At 34.1% G+C, this 15,451-nt stretch overlaps 2 protein-coding genes and 1 pseudogene across 4 annotated transcripts in view; 2 read left to right on the top strand and 1 right to left on the bottom strand.

Moving 5' to 3' along the window:
• Positions 1-6,649: 6,649 nt before the first annotated feature.
• Positions 6,650-8,661, top strand: LOC147485435 (uncharacterized). The gene is made up of 2 exons (XM_086573519.1): positions 6,650-7,213; positions 8,608-8,661. Exons 1-2 carry the CDS (start codon positions 6,650-6,652, stop codon positions 8,659-8,661), a joined length of 618 nt encoding a protein of 205 aa, XP_086429645.1.
• Positions 8,662-10,479: 1,818 nt separating this feature from the next.
• LOC147485428 (F-box protein At1g30790-like) overlaps positions 10,480-15,451 on the top strand; it is an 81,549-nt gene continuing 76,577 nt past the window's right edge. Inside the window, exon 1 of one of the 2 annotated variants that reach the window (XM_086572403.1) lies at positions 10,480-10,710. The gene's annotated coding sequence lies outside the window, so the exon portion shown is untranslated. The remainder of the gene's footprint in view (positions 10,711-15,451) is intronic. The other variant, XM_086572404.1, reaches the window with a different exon arrangement.
• LOC147485434 (serpin-Z2A-like) lies at positions 10,561-11,939 on the bottom strand (annotated as a pseudogene). Its single transcript, XR_015201967.1, has 2 exons — positions 11,627-11,939; positions 10,561-11,394 (listed from the first exon to the last, which is right to left on the bottom strand). The product of XR_015201967.1 is annotated as a serpin-Z2A-like (transcript).

Raw genomic sequence — 15,451 nt, 5'->3', positions numbered from 1 at the left:
ACCTTGCTATTCAAGTATCTTCAATATTATCTTCGCCGCATTGGGCATTCTCACAAAACTTCAATTATTAAACCTAACAATAAAAAAAAAGTCGATTAGTTTTATCAAGATTTGGTGCTTCATTTTTATAGAGAGTGGTGCAAGAAATTTAAATGAGTAATTAATATAATTTTTATATCTCATAACTATGCATAGTTGCTAATATTTTTTAGAATAATTTAATATAACGGCACCCATTCAGTAGGACACACGCTCATATGATGAATCTTTTCAAGTGGGAGTAGTGTATTATTTGAGGATATGGAAACAATCAATCTGTTTTAGTGATTTGTACACATTAGTACGTAAGCCGAACGGTGATGATTTACCGCTAAATCACCATAAATCTAATAAAACTATTATACAAGCTAGATCGAGTTTAAAATAATTTTATTTGAAAATTACAGATTAATATTCTAAACCACAAAGTGAATAGAATATCTCAATTTGATCCCTTAGTTTCCAAGTACTTATACACCATAATTGCTGTTCATTAACGTATTTCGGTTTATTTTCAATAAAAATATATTCTGATTAAAAAATTTGCAGCTAAATCACCATAAATCTAAGAAAACTATTATACAAGCTAGATCGAGTTTAATATAATTCTATTTGAAAATTATAGATTAATATCCTAAACCACAAAGTGAATAGGCTATCTCAATTTGATCCCTTGATTTCCAAGTACTTATGCATCATAATCGCTGCTCATTAACGTATTTCGGTTTATTTTTAATAAAAATATATTCTGATTCGAAAATTTGCCGCTAAATGACCATAAATATAATAAAACTATTATACAAGATAGATCGAGTTTAAGATAATTCTATCTGAAAATTACGGATTAATATCCTAAATCACAAAGTGATGAGGCTATCTCAATTTGATCTCTTAATTAGTTTCTAAATACTTATGCACCATAATCGTTGGTCATTAATGTATTTCGGTTTATTTTTAATAAAAATATATTCTGATTCAAAAATGTGTGTGAGACATTTTGTAAAGTATTTTCAGCCCACAAAATATTTAATAGATCCCGGGCGTATGTCCGGGTCCAAAATCTAGTCTATATACTAAAAGAGAGACCTTTAAAGGAGGATTTTCTCTCTCCTATGTGTCACTCTAATATGAGAGTTAGATTTTTTTCTATCCTATGTGGCACTATAATATGAAAGATAATATTTTCTAATAGCCTACAATCCTACCTACATTGAACCTCTTTGGAGAGTTTGAGTGTATTTCTAATTCTTATATTTGGAGCTCTTTTGAGAGTTTGAGTGTATTTCTAATTCTTATATTTGGAGAGTTTGAGTGTATTGTCAATTCTTATATATTTGATAAAATAAAAAAAAAATTGCTAAAAAATAGGTGATTTGTAGAATGTAATTTCATATTACGAATCAAACACTTTTATTGTTCTAATTTTTATATATTTGATCAAATAAAAAAATTGCTAAAAAATAAGTGATTTGTAGAAACTAATTCCATATTACAAATCATACAATTTTAGTGTCTATGAGACTATGATAAAACACCGACTTATTTCAATATATCTTTAACGCAGCGTAACAATTATACTAAAAATAACATCACAAAATATATAATAGAAAAAAAAAAAAAAATAACGACAAAGCAATAATGACAAATATTTTAAAATATGTATAATATTGAATGAAACTAACGTAAAAAAAAACAATTAATGGGGAACCAAAAACTGGATGCAAATGTATCGAACTAACCTCAAATAATATTTAACGGAAAATCGGAAACTGGATGCAAATACAAGCATTAAACTAATCTTAAAAATTAATTAATAGAAAATCGGAATATGGATACAACTACATTAAACTAACCTCAAAGAATAATTAACAGAAAATCAAAACTTGGATGCAAATACATCAAACTAACATTAAAAAATAATTGTCATAAAATCGGAAACTGGATGCAAATACATTGAGCTAACCATCAAAGATTAAATTAACAGAAAATCGGAAATTGAATACAACTGCATTGAACTAACCTCAAAGAAAAATTAATTATAAATTAGAAACATAATGCAAATGCGTGGAACTAATCTTAAAAAATAATTAACGGGAAATCGGAAACTATATGCAAATACAACTTTATCAAATAATAAACGAGAAATCAGAAACTGGATGCAAATACATTAAATTAATCTCACAGAATAATTAACGGAAAATAAAAAACTGGATGAAAATGCATCGAACTGACCTTGAAGAACAATTAACAGGAAATTGGAAATTTGATGCAAATGTATTAAACTAACCAAAAAAAAATAATTAACGATAAATCAGAAACTGGATGCAACGACATTGAATTGATCTCAAAAAATAAATAACGAAATTGGAAATTGGATGCAACTGCATTAAACTAACCTCAAAATATAAATAACGGAAAATCATAAACCTGGATGCAAATGTATTGAACTAACCTCAAAACATAGTTGGGTTATATGTTGTGGGAATGTCTCGATAAATATAGTTTTGTATTTAAAATGGTGTTTATCTTATCTCTTTTCATATTCAAGTAGCTTCAATATATATGAACTTCACTTTATTAGGCAATCTCACAAAACATCAATCAAACTTCTATTATTAAACAACAAAATGAAGTTGAAGGATTTTATCAAATGCAAGTTTTTTTTTTTTTAATGGAGAGTGAGGTTTTCACGCTATAAGAAATTTGGTTTAGTGATAAATATAATATTAATATATAATAGTTCTCAATATTTGCAAATATTTTTCAGAATAATTAATATAAACAACACCCGTCATAGATAATCTTTGAAGATCGATTCCATATAGTGAGTCATGCATAATTTAAAAAATAATTAACTGGAAATCAAAAACTGAATAATCTTCGATGATCCCACATAGTAAATTAAGCATAATTTACTTTTATGTCATGTTTGCAATGACACTACTGATGGATCAAGAGAACTTGGTATTACACACACCACATTAGATAATTATAAGGAAATCGAAAACTGGATTAAAATACATAACTGAGCTCAAAGAGTAATTAACGGGAAATTAGAAACTTTATACAAATTGCATTAAACTAACGACAGAGAATAATTAATGGGAAATTAGAAATTGGATGCAAATCTTTGAAAAATATTTAACGAAAAATCAGAAATAGTATGCAAATACATCAAACAAACCTCAAATAATAATTAATGGGAAACCAAAAACTTGATGCAAATGCATTAAACTTAACTCAAAAAATAATAAACAAAAAATAAAAAACTAAATGCAACTGCATTGAACTAACCTCATAGAATAATTGGTAGGAAATTGAAAACTAAATACAAATGCATTGAAATAACCTCAAAGAATAGTTAACGGGAAATCAGAAACCGGATATAATTGTATCGAACTAACCTCAAAGCATAAATAATCATAAACTAGATGCGGATGCATTGAACTAACCTTAAAGAGTTATTAACGGGAAATTGAAAACTAGATCCAAATGCAATGAAGTAATCTCAAAGACTAATTAACGAAACATTGAAAAATGGATGAAACCGCACTGAACTAACCTTAATGAATAATTAACGGGAAATTATAAATTTGATGTAACTGCATTGAACTAACCTCAAAAAATAATTAATGGGAAATCGAAAACTTGATGCAAATGCATTGAACTAATCTCAAAAAACAATTAACATAAAATCGGAAATCGGATGCAACTGCATTGAACTAACCACAAAGAATAATTAACGGAAAACCAAAAAACTGGATGCAATTGCATTAAACTAAAATCAAGAGATTAACTAATGGAAAATAAAAAATTGATGCAAATGCATTGAAATAACCTCAAAAAAATAGTTAACTAGAAATCGAAGTCGGATGTAACTCGATCGCGACCGACCTCAAAACATAAATGTCCACTTTTTAGCCTTCTCACATGAATAATTACGAGTAATTAGGAACCCAAAACGAAAGTGAATTTATAAAAAACAGACCACTTTACATATATGTAAACTCAGATAGAAATTGTAAACTATCGAACTAACCTAGAAAAACAATTAATAGGAAATCAGAAACTGGATACAGATGTATTAAACTAACCTCAAAGAGTAATTAACGGGAGATTGGAACATGGATGCAAATACAATGAACTAATCTCAAAGACTAATTAACGAAACATCGAAAATTGGATGCAACTGTACTGAATTAACCTTAATGAATAACTAACTGGAAATCATAAAGTGAATACAATTGCACTGAACTAACCTCAAATAATAATTAACAGAAAATTGGAAACTTGATGCAACTGCATTGAACTAGCCTTAAAGAATAATTAATGAAAAATTAGAAACTGGATGCAACGTACTACATTAAACTAATCTCAAAGAATATATAATTAATGGAAAATCAAAAACTTGATGCAAATGCATTGAACTAATAACCCTAAAACATATTTGTATTATATGTAGAGAGAATAAATGTCTCGACAAATATAGTTTTGCATTTTAAATAGTATTTATTATAATTTTTTTTATTGTGATTGGGAATGTCTTGCTATTCAAGCAGCTTCAATATTATTTTGGCCACATTGGACATTCTCACAAAACTTTAATCAAACTTATATTATTAAACCTAACAATAAAAAGAAGTCGATGAGTTTTATCAAGGTTTGGTGCTTCCTTTTTATAGAGAATGGTGCAAGAAATTTAAATGAGTAATTAATATAATTTTTATTTTTTCATAGTTATGCATAGTTGCTAATATTTTTTAGAATAATTTAATATAATGACACCCGTTCATAGGACACGTTCATGTGATAAATCTTTTCAAATGAGAGTAGTGTATTTTTTGATGATATGAAAATAATCAATCTGTTTTAGTGATTTGTACACATTAGTACATAAGCTGAATGATAATGATTTACAGCTAAATCACCATAAATCTAATAAAACTATTATACAAGTTAGATTAAGTTTAAGATAATTCTATTTGAAAATTATGGATTAATATTCTAAACCATAAAGTGAAAAGGTTATCTCAATTTAATTCCTTAGTTTCCAAGTACTTATACACCATAATCGCTGCTCATTAACATATTTCGGTTTATTTTCAATAAAAATATATTCGATTCAAAATTTGCCGCTAAATCACTATAAATCTAAGAAAACTATTATACAAGCTAGACCGAAGTTTAAGATAATTCTATTTAAAAATTACGGATTAATATCCTAAACCACAAAGTGAATATGCTATCTCAATTTGATCCCTTAGTTTCCAAGTACTTATGCACCATAATCATTTGCTCATTAACGATTTTGATTTATTTTTAATAAAAATATATTCTGATTCGAAAATTTGTGTGAGACATTTTGTAAAGCTTTTTCAGCACACAAAATATTTAATAGATCCCGGGCGTATGCCCGGGTCCAAAATCTAGTTTCTACCTATTATTATGGTATTAGGATCAGGTTATGTACCGGAAAAATAAATTAATTCAGGATTGGATCTGTTCTCTATGAATGAGATTAAGACTAAAAAGAACCCTGCAGAGTTTTAGCACTAAAACTTTTTTGCGGATTTCCTTGTTCAAAAACAATTCGCAGAAGAACTTGTAAACAAAGATTAATCAATCAATAGACCAAGGTTGCATATCATCACAAATACGCTAAATTAACACCCTACAATGAACACAGAATGCCACAAATCAAGAATTACAACTGACAAGTTGAGTTCCTAAAGAAGTCTATGAGCTTCAAAACCCTCAAATTAAAGGCTAACGGATGGAATCAGAAGCAACAATTCCCTTTTTCTTTTTCTGCGGGTAAGTAGATACTTAGAGCATCTCTAGGTGGACGTATTCGTGGTCGCATTTTTCAAATTTGAAGAAATGCGTCGGAATTTCCCGGAATTCCAACTCTAGGTGGTCGCATTCGTGGTCGCATCACTTGCTTGTTCGCAAATTTGGCAATTTGGATGCGGATGCGGAGCGACAATAGTAATGTCGCGCGCCAGTACTAATGTCGCACAACTTTTTTGACTTTGACCACAACAAAGGCGCGCCATTACCATTGTCGCGCGCCACTACTACTGGCGCGGGCCACTCCTAATGTCGCGTGCTCCAACGGGCAAAAAATGGCCGGATTTCTACCTTCTATATCTACACTCATTTCCTTCTTCATTTTACACACACTCAACTCAAACATTTGTATCAAACAACTCAACCATTTCACATCAATCCTTAACAAACAACACACACATTGCGAAAAAATAGATCATGAAGTATATGAGATATTTCCGCTTTAGTCTTCATCTTCATCTTCATCTTCATCTTCATCTTCATCTTCATCTTCATCGTCGTCTTCTTCTTCATCTCCTCCAGCGGAAGACTCGGTAGATAGTCTTGATGAAGAATTTGTTAACGTCATGCCCCTTATGAAACACACTTTGGCTGTACTTACACAAGCACAAGTACATGCTCCGAAGGCACCACATGGTGGTTCAAAGAAGGGTCGAAAATTAAACATAGAAAATATGCTCTGACTTTGGAAATCTTGAAGAACAACTACTTCGTCGATCGTCCTATCTTTCCGAAAGAGGATTTCAAACGGCGCTTTCGTATGAAAAAATCTTTATTTCTTCACATCTTCAACGATATTCAGACTCATTTTAAGTTTTTTCAGCCTAAAGTTAACAATGCTGGTAAACCTGGTATAGATCCTCTGGTCAAGGTGGCTGCAGCTTTGCGTATTCTTGGTTATGGCACGGTGTCTGATCAACTTGACGATCAATTATACATTTCCGAGCAAAGTGGAAACCAGGCGTTGAGGCATTTCTGTGATGCAATTATCAAATTGTACGGTTCAGTCTACTTGCGAAGGCCAAATATTGCAGATACAGAACGCTTGCTTGCACATTCTGCCACACGTGGATGGCCGGGTATGTTGGGAAGCATTGATTGTATGCATTGGGAATGGCATAATTGTCCAACTGGATGGCAAGGTGCTTACAGTGGTCGTTCTGGAAAACCATCTGTTATTCTCGAAGCTGTTGCAACCGAAGACCTGTGGATATGGCATTCTTTCTTTGGGATGCCAGGGTCACACAATGACATCAACGTGTTGGACAACTCGCCGGTATTTGAGCACGTGATCAATGGTACTTCTCCACCTATTTCTTTTGATGTAAATCAGCATAGCTATAATATGGGTTATTATTTAGATGATGGTATCTATCCTGACTATGCGGCATTTATACAAACAATTTCAAACCCTAATGCTCTAAAGACGAAGTGGTTCGCAACGATGCAAGAAGCTGCAAGAAAAGATATTGAAAGAGCTTTTGGGGTTTTGCAAGCTAAATTTGGTATTTTGGCAAAAGCTTGCAAATTATGGCATGTGGAGACAATGGGTACTGTTATGAGAGCATGTATCATATTGCACAATATGGTAATCGGAGCTAAGAATAAAAATTATGAAATGAGGAGGTACATTCTTGATCCAGAAGGGCAACCACAGATCCCACCTACTCGGGAACACTACATTGAAGGGACTCTACGAGTTCAATCAAAGACTATACATGATAGACTTAAAAGCGACCTTGTCGAGCATCTATGGAGCATTAGGGGTGACCGACATTGATTGTTGTAATCATGTATTAGTTATCTAGTAGTATGTAATAAGGGTGATATGTAATAGTTATCTTTTATTTATTTATTTTTATTTTATGTTTTTGCAATAATATATTAGTTGTCGTTCTATTAATAAAAATTGTAATTCATTTGCATAAATTACATGAAGTAAATTCTAAATCATACAACATAATAATAATCACACAACATATCAAAATGATCAAATGAACAATTCTAAATCACACAACATAATAATAATCGTCATACAACAACCTCCTAGACTATCCTACATACGCCTCCTCTACCGTGAACTCCTCCTCGACTGTCCTTGTGCTGAACTCTCCGTCTGTCCATGATGTGATGAACTCACCCTTGTGCGATCAATCTGAGCATGTAACTCATCAATCTGGCGTTGCAAATCGTCATAATCCACATGAGCCGGGAAAGAAGTCTCTCTCTCAACACCGTAGCGAATACCGAGGAGCCGCAAGCCATCATTTACACGGATGCTTGTCTCATATCTCATGCGTGGGTCATCCCGAAATAATTATTCATTAATAATTTATGACATTTTCATAATAAACCAAAATAATAAAACAAACCCAATAAAAATAATTACCGAGATAGATGTCCAAGGTCGCTCTCTAACCGCATTTAATGAGTGGCATCAATATAAGAAATGGGTCGGTAAATCGTCCGCCACTTTCGGATCGCTTCAAACCGAAAACCCAAGGCCACTCGACTAAGGGGATCTTCTTGTTGAACAAATGTGTACCCAAACGGCTGAACGTCGGCCGTGGACGGTGGCCAATCTGAATTCACGCCCGACACCCAAATTGCTAACCGTATGAATGTTGCATGACGACCTACATACATGGGAGCAAATGACCAATAGACACCCTAAACCAAGAACGGTAGTACTTGCTCATAAGTCTGCAATGTAACTAGGTCGAAGCCCTCAGAGCCAAGTCCAATGCACGCTTTCTCGAGGACTTGCTCTAAGGTCATGTCCTTAGCCTCTGATACATGGGTAGCGGATCGGGAGGGATACCAAAGTATGGTGTGAGATGTCTATAACATCTATTCCTTAAATACCACTCCATATCACTCCCACAAGTGAATACCATCCTCCTATGAAAATGAACAATGCATATCTCATATCATTCACGCCGATGTGCACAGATGTCCTCTAAGGCCTCCAAACAATAGAAGCACATTATGCTAAGCTCGATCCGGGTTCGGACGAAGTTATGTTATGACCGATCTCACCGGGTCGACGAAATCGACAAGGTCTGTGCCAAGCCCCGAGCCCTAGGCCTCATCATCGGTATACTCGTGAGGATAGGATTTGCAAAGACGGAAATACTCATAAAACCATACCTCTAAGAGAATGACAAACCCTCCCATCCGGGGACTACGTCGACAACACCACTGTCGAGAAGCCCTATCTAAACAACGCAACAAATGACGGTATATGGCTCCACCAAAATCAATACCGCCCAACTCATGCAAGTGCTCAAAGTTAGCTAGATATTCCAAGTTAATCGTGGAATGGCCAGAAGGAAAAAAGAAGACACCCATCAAATACATACAGAAAGCTCTTACATACTCATCAATATGTGCTTGACCATCATCGGAATCAAGTGACAAATAATCTATCAAAAACTGCAATCCTGAATCAGTAGTCAACGGTGTAATGTATGCAGCCTTGATACCAGAAATCCTAACACCAGCACTGTCATATGACTCCTCGGTCAGACAAGGGAAGAAAGTCATCATTTGGGTACAACTCTGGAATTCAGTGCTAGATCTCAACGGATTACCTAATCCTATACTCAAACCAGATATCATGCAAAAATCTAATGGAGTGAAGCCCAACTCTCCCTGAGGGAAGTGAAAAGTATGTGTACTATCCCACCATCTCTCAACTAAACCATTAATAACTCCCCTAATGTCAGTCTTATTGTAAGGGATGTCAACTAGATGAGCAAAGAGAGTCGCTAAAATTGCATCTCTAACATGGTCAAGTGCACCAACTTTCTTAATATCATCCCACCACATCTTAAGCGCACGTGGAGTGCACCGAACCCGATACATAACACATCTCCGATGTAATGCGAAAATGAAACTAAAATTAAAAAATAAAAATAAAAATATATATGTATTAAACTACTAAAATTAACTACTACTACTACCAATTTATGAAATTAAAATACATACCGTTGTTCAAGAACAACTCTTGAGACATGCCTATCATGAAACCTCTTAGACACCGCCTAAGATGGTGAAATCAATAGCCTCCGCAGAAATTCAAAATCGACTTTTTGATATTGAAGCGAGAATGGATCGTCGACCTCGACTCCTTGATTTCCAAACCAAAGTGGTTGGTTCATCATCTAGATCACCACTGGATTATCCCAAACGATACAATCGTTTTCTTCTTCCTTACCGCCACCACTCCATCGTGTTTGGTTATTATAGACGGATTCGTCAATTGAACTCATTTTTTCCTATTAACTAGAGTGATTTGAGTTGAAAAAAAAAAATTGTAAAATGACAAAAGTCCGACCGTCGCGACATTATATAAAAAACATAGCACGCGACATTAGTAATCTTGGCGCCCGATTACCAAGCTTATCGCCATGACGATGAATAATGGTATCGGCCAATACTAATGTCGCGCAGGGTGGGCCCCAATGAATTTTGCGACCACGAATTTGCGACCACCTAGAGTTGGTCGAAATTTGCTACCAGATTATGTGGTCGCATTCTTCAAATTTGAAGAGTATGCTACCACCACCTAGAGCTGCTCTTACATAGTCAAATTAGTAAAGGTAAAATGCCCTCCAATGGCATCATCAAACAAACAGCCAACAGATATTTGTTCGGAATTTAACACCCTAGAATGAACAATAATACTTGAGAAGTTGAGATGAGGTACCTACCCCAACAAGGGATTAATTACATGTCCCATGAACAATACCATCTCACTTTTATCATCTCTCACCAGGAACATAAATGGACGGTCTGCAACAAAATCAACAGGGGGAGGCGGGAGGCTAAGACAACCCATTGGCCCAGAAATTGCAGTAACAGCAGCAGCTTCGGTTCCTTCCTCATTAACTTCAAAAAAAGACTTGTGGCAAATCTGTGAAACTTTAAGCCCCATAGCAGGCTTTGCACCACGTACCATTTTATTAAATTCTGCTTGGTCAGAGAAAATCATCTTCAGTCCGATGCCCTTGAGAACCGTAGAAGCTTCAAAGTTATATGTGATCTTGAACTTTGTATCATGAATTTTCTCACGGGAACAGATTTTGTATATGAAAGTAAATGATTTTTGAAGAACAATGGATCCGAACCAACCTTCTCAAGAAGAGGCCACAAACCATATCTGTTGTAGGGAAGTATGACATACATGGAAAAAGCTGCTTTGTGGGCAATACTCTTCTTATAAGGTAGTCTAACAACTTTGCAATCGTCGAATGTACTGATAAACTGCATTTCGTGGCTGGTCATAAAAGGAACTTCCATAGAATTTCCATCGAGTAAGAAAAATTTAGAGTCCCTGGTAAACATTTTATTGAAGGATTGACTCCATCTTCCTTTGAAATAGAGTGCATTTGCGAGCACAAATCTGGTTGTTGGAAGTAAAGGATGGGGTAGAACTGACTGGATGAGTCCATTAGTAGCGTCTTTAGCCCATTTATTCACTTTCTCGGTTACTTCTTTTGCCTTCATCCACATAATCAAATGTTAGAGTCACATCAAACATTAACAACAATTAAAATAGAGAAGAATAAGAAAACCATAAGAAAATTTCTAACTTCATGAGTTAATGCCAAGTTACTATTTTCCTCCAGAATCCTAACAAATTTTCCTGGTCAATTTAATGCTTATTTTAGAAATATAGATACTAAAAAGAAACGAAATGCATAGTACTATACTTAAAGAAAAACTGACTAACCTCGTGTTGGCAATTCACAGTTTCAGCAATAGTCTTGAAGGTTTGTTCCAAAAGATAAGACTGTTCAATCCAAACACCAGGAACAAAAGATAACATTGGACCACCTTGAGTGGATCCAGTGAGTGTATCAATAAGTTTTGTAGCAACTGAGTTCAGATCATTCAGGTTTTCAGCTTCTAGAAACATGCGCAACTCCTTTAAGGTTGAGCTGTTGGAACCATTTGTCAAAAAAACTTAGTGCAAGTTGAATTGAACAAGGTGAGAATACAAAATTTCCGTCTTTGGCTTCACCTAATGCGAGATCCTTAGCAATTCGACAACTTGCAAAGGGTATACTGGGATCACATGAATGGGCGTCATACGGGCTCCTCAGGGCATCGGTTGACCTCCAGCATTACCAAGTCTCGGATTTGCAACACCCATTGGACTGCCTTCACTGGTTGGATTTGCATCTTTTGCAAAAGCACGTTTGACCAACACAAGTTTTCCATTCAACTCATGGAAGGGCTTGTGCAAAACTTTATTTACTGCTTCTTCAGTATCAAATGATATGTATCCGAATCCCAGAAGATGCTGAGGATTCTCATTGTACAGAACATCAGTTACATGCCCATATGTCTCAAAATACTGGCGAAATCCTTCTTCTGTCAAATTGGGAGGTAGCCCTCCAACAAAGATCTTCTTTGTCTTCATATCTCCACCTATTTCAGCTTTCCTGCAAGTACCATAGTTTAACTTTTGAAATTAGAAACTTGTAAAATTCCACATAATTAGCAGAGCTTAAAGCTAAAATACTTTCCTGTTAGAAGAAGTTAAGACTTCAGCAGGTGCCGACTAGCAAAGTCGGTAAAACTTTTGGGCTCGAAGCCCGCCAACATCAAAGAGTTACTGATCTCATTTAAAAACAGGCTTACCAATCAAAAAAAAAAAAAAAGATTAAGACTTCAGAAAAATTAACATTTACTACAATCAACTACTACCCCAATAGAAATAAATAAAAAATACCAACATCAGTAAACAGTAAGGTAGCCCGTATAAACTTCAGCATGCTTAAAAAACCATCTATATTTCAGTTGTGACATCAGCCTAGTTTTAAGGTTGGACGAACACCTTATTCGAATTATACACACGAAATTCGTGAGTAAGGTAATATTGACGATTGACACTTTGAAGGCTGTGAAAACAAAACAAAAACAATCTAGCAAAACTACTCTACTAATATCAATCCCTTTAATAACCACTAATCTGCAGTAAAAAATTATCTAGTATTGATGAGTTCGTATACAGATCAGTTACTAAACATGATCCATAAAGTATACAACTACAAGCAGGAAAAGTTAATTTGTTGCTTAGAAAGTTCATGATCCATAAAGTACACAACTGCAAGCAGGAAAACTTAATTTGTTGCTTAGAAAGTTCTCAACTGAAATAAAAAGAATATGTCAAATAAACTTGATCACCATTCTGGACAGAACATTGGTCAAAGTCTACTTGCTGGGAAACTTAAGAAATTTTTAAGTATCCTCTCAGAAGCCGATTTCAGAGATAACCAAGTCAAGTGCCATATGTTTTTCAGGATATAAACGTTTAAAATGATATACAGCCAACAACTTTTCAATGAAATTTAAAGAGCTCATCATTTATAAGAACAAGAATGCAAAATTCATACAAACTACAGCTAACATGTTAACAGATTGATCACTACATTTGAGAACAAAGTCTCCTTAATGTCATTGCTTGAGAGTGTATAAAACTTTATTTCAAAAATATACTCAGCTCATTGTTAAGTAAACAGAAAAAATCAAATTGATATAACAAATATATCGTGAACAAACTTTTTAGTTCAACAAATGAACTTAATTTACTAATGATTAAATCCGAGCCTAGCTAGTGATGATCATATGACTATGTCCTTAAGACAAATTTGCACCCTCTCGATGCTCAAGGTTGATGAACAATTGTCTCCCAAAATAGAACGGATTTCAATCCTATGAATTAATGCAACACTCCAATTCAAAGGACTCAACGAACGCAACATTGTGTTTGTACTCGTACAATTTAAAATGAAGACTTATAGAAAGAGAGAATGCACAGAAAATCAAATCAAAGCAATGATTTTCTCCAAAATCTTTTTTCAAAATATGATTTCGGTTGGTTTTATAGAAGAGCATGCACCTTTTCGAAGAGTTGCACACCTCTTCGAAAAGATACATGTTTTGAAAAGGCACATAACCTTTTCACACAAGCCAAATTCGGTTACAGTGATTACATAAACTTCCTTCTAGAAGAAATATTACTTATACACCATAAACCTAATCCCAAAGTATAAGTCACAGAGACAATTTCTCATTCATTATTAAATGGTTTTTAGACAACTTTATATGTCTATGTATTCCTAACACAAAAAAACTTTATTTCTAAACCGTTTTTCCAACAATACCCCCACATGAGTGTAAAATTGGCTTTATAAAATGCAAAAAAATATGCAGACACATGTTCAAGTACTAATGAAAAGTTACCGCATCAGGTCAAATATAGCATGGGCGGCTTTGAACTTGCCACAATGAAAGACAATCAAATTTAATAGGACGATCATTAGACTTCAATTAATGTCCTTGAACTGTCAGCTTTTGGTATAAACGTAGACAATCATCTTCACACAGTACCTTTTCGAATACATTTGGTTTTCACGTTTGTGTTCATAAAGCCTTGAACACTTCTTGGTTTCAGAAAGTGCTTATGAGATATTTGCATTTAAAATTCTCATAGAAGCAGCCCCACTTCACACTTACATACATAAGTGATTTCTAGAAAGAGTATCCTGCAATACTCCACTTGGATAACATAACTGTCCAAGATATAGTAAATCATTAAAAGCTTAACTTATCATGGTTCTCGTGGCAGATATATATGCACTGTCTTATCATTGGAATGGGTTAGTGTAGTATTACTCTCCAGTGCTAACTGAGTCATAGACATAATTCAGTTGGTCATTCAAACTTAGATCTTGGGATCTCCAATCAATTAGGCTGGTTTTTCCATTATGAGGACTCTTGATATTCTCAAAGGTAGTTTCAAGCCCATTCCCCTTGATAATCTTTCAATTTGCTCCCTCATTAAACATTTTGTCAACGGATTTGCACGCACTGTTATTTTTTGACCTTACATAGTCAATTGAGATAACTTTATTTGAGAGCAATAGTCTAATGGTATTATGTTTGCGATGCATATATCTAGACTTACTAATTATGTTTGTTACTCTGTGCTCTACCAATAGCAGATTGATTACCACAATGTACACAGGCTATAGGCACAGGTTTTGCCCAATTTGGAACATCCTCTAAGAAATTACGAAGTCACTTAGCTTCTTGTTCAGATTTGTCCAATGCAATGAATTCAAATTCCATTGTGAACCTAGCAATGCACATTTTCTTTTAGGATCTCCTTGAAACTTCTACACCTTCTAGAGTAAAGACATATATATCCACTTTATCAGGATTACTCGTATATCGACTTAGCTTGCTTACTTAATATGCTATGTCAAGTCTTATGCAATTCATGGTTGGCGTACATCAATTGCCAAGTGTACGAGAATACTCTATTAGGAATACACTTCACCAGTATTAAATTGACTAAATGAAGATTTACGACAAATGATGTCTTCTTTGAAGTGATGTTATACTTCTTGAACCTACCAAATATTTTCTCAATATAATGAGAATGTGATAGACCAATTCCATCTATCCTCTAGAAATCTTAATTCCTATAATAACATCCACAGCACCTAAATTTTTCATGTCAAACTTACTGGACAACATTTGCTTG

Source organism: Coptis chinensis, chromosome 7, assembly GCF_015680905.1.
Source record: "Coptis chinensis isolate HL-2020 chromosome 7, ASM1568090v1, whole genome shotgun sequence".
Lineage (NCBI taxonomy): Eukaryota > Viridiplantae > Streptophyta > Magnoliopsida > Ranunculales > Ranunculaceae > Coptis > Coptis chinensis.
This window is presented reverse-complemented; position numbering and strand designations above follow the sequence as displayed.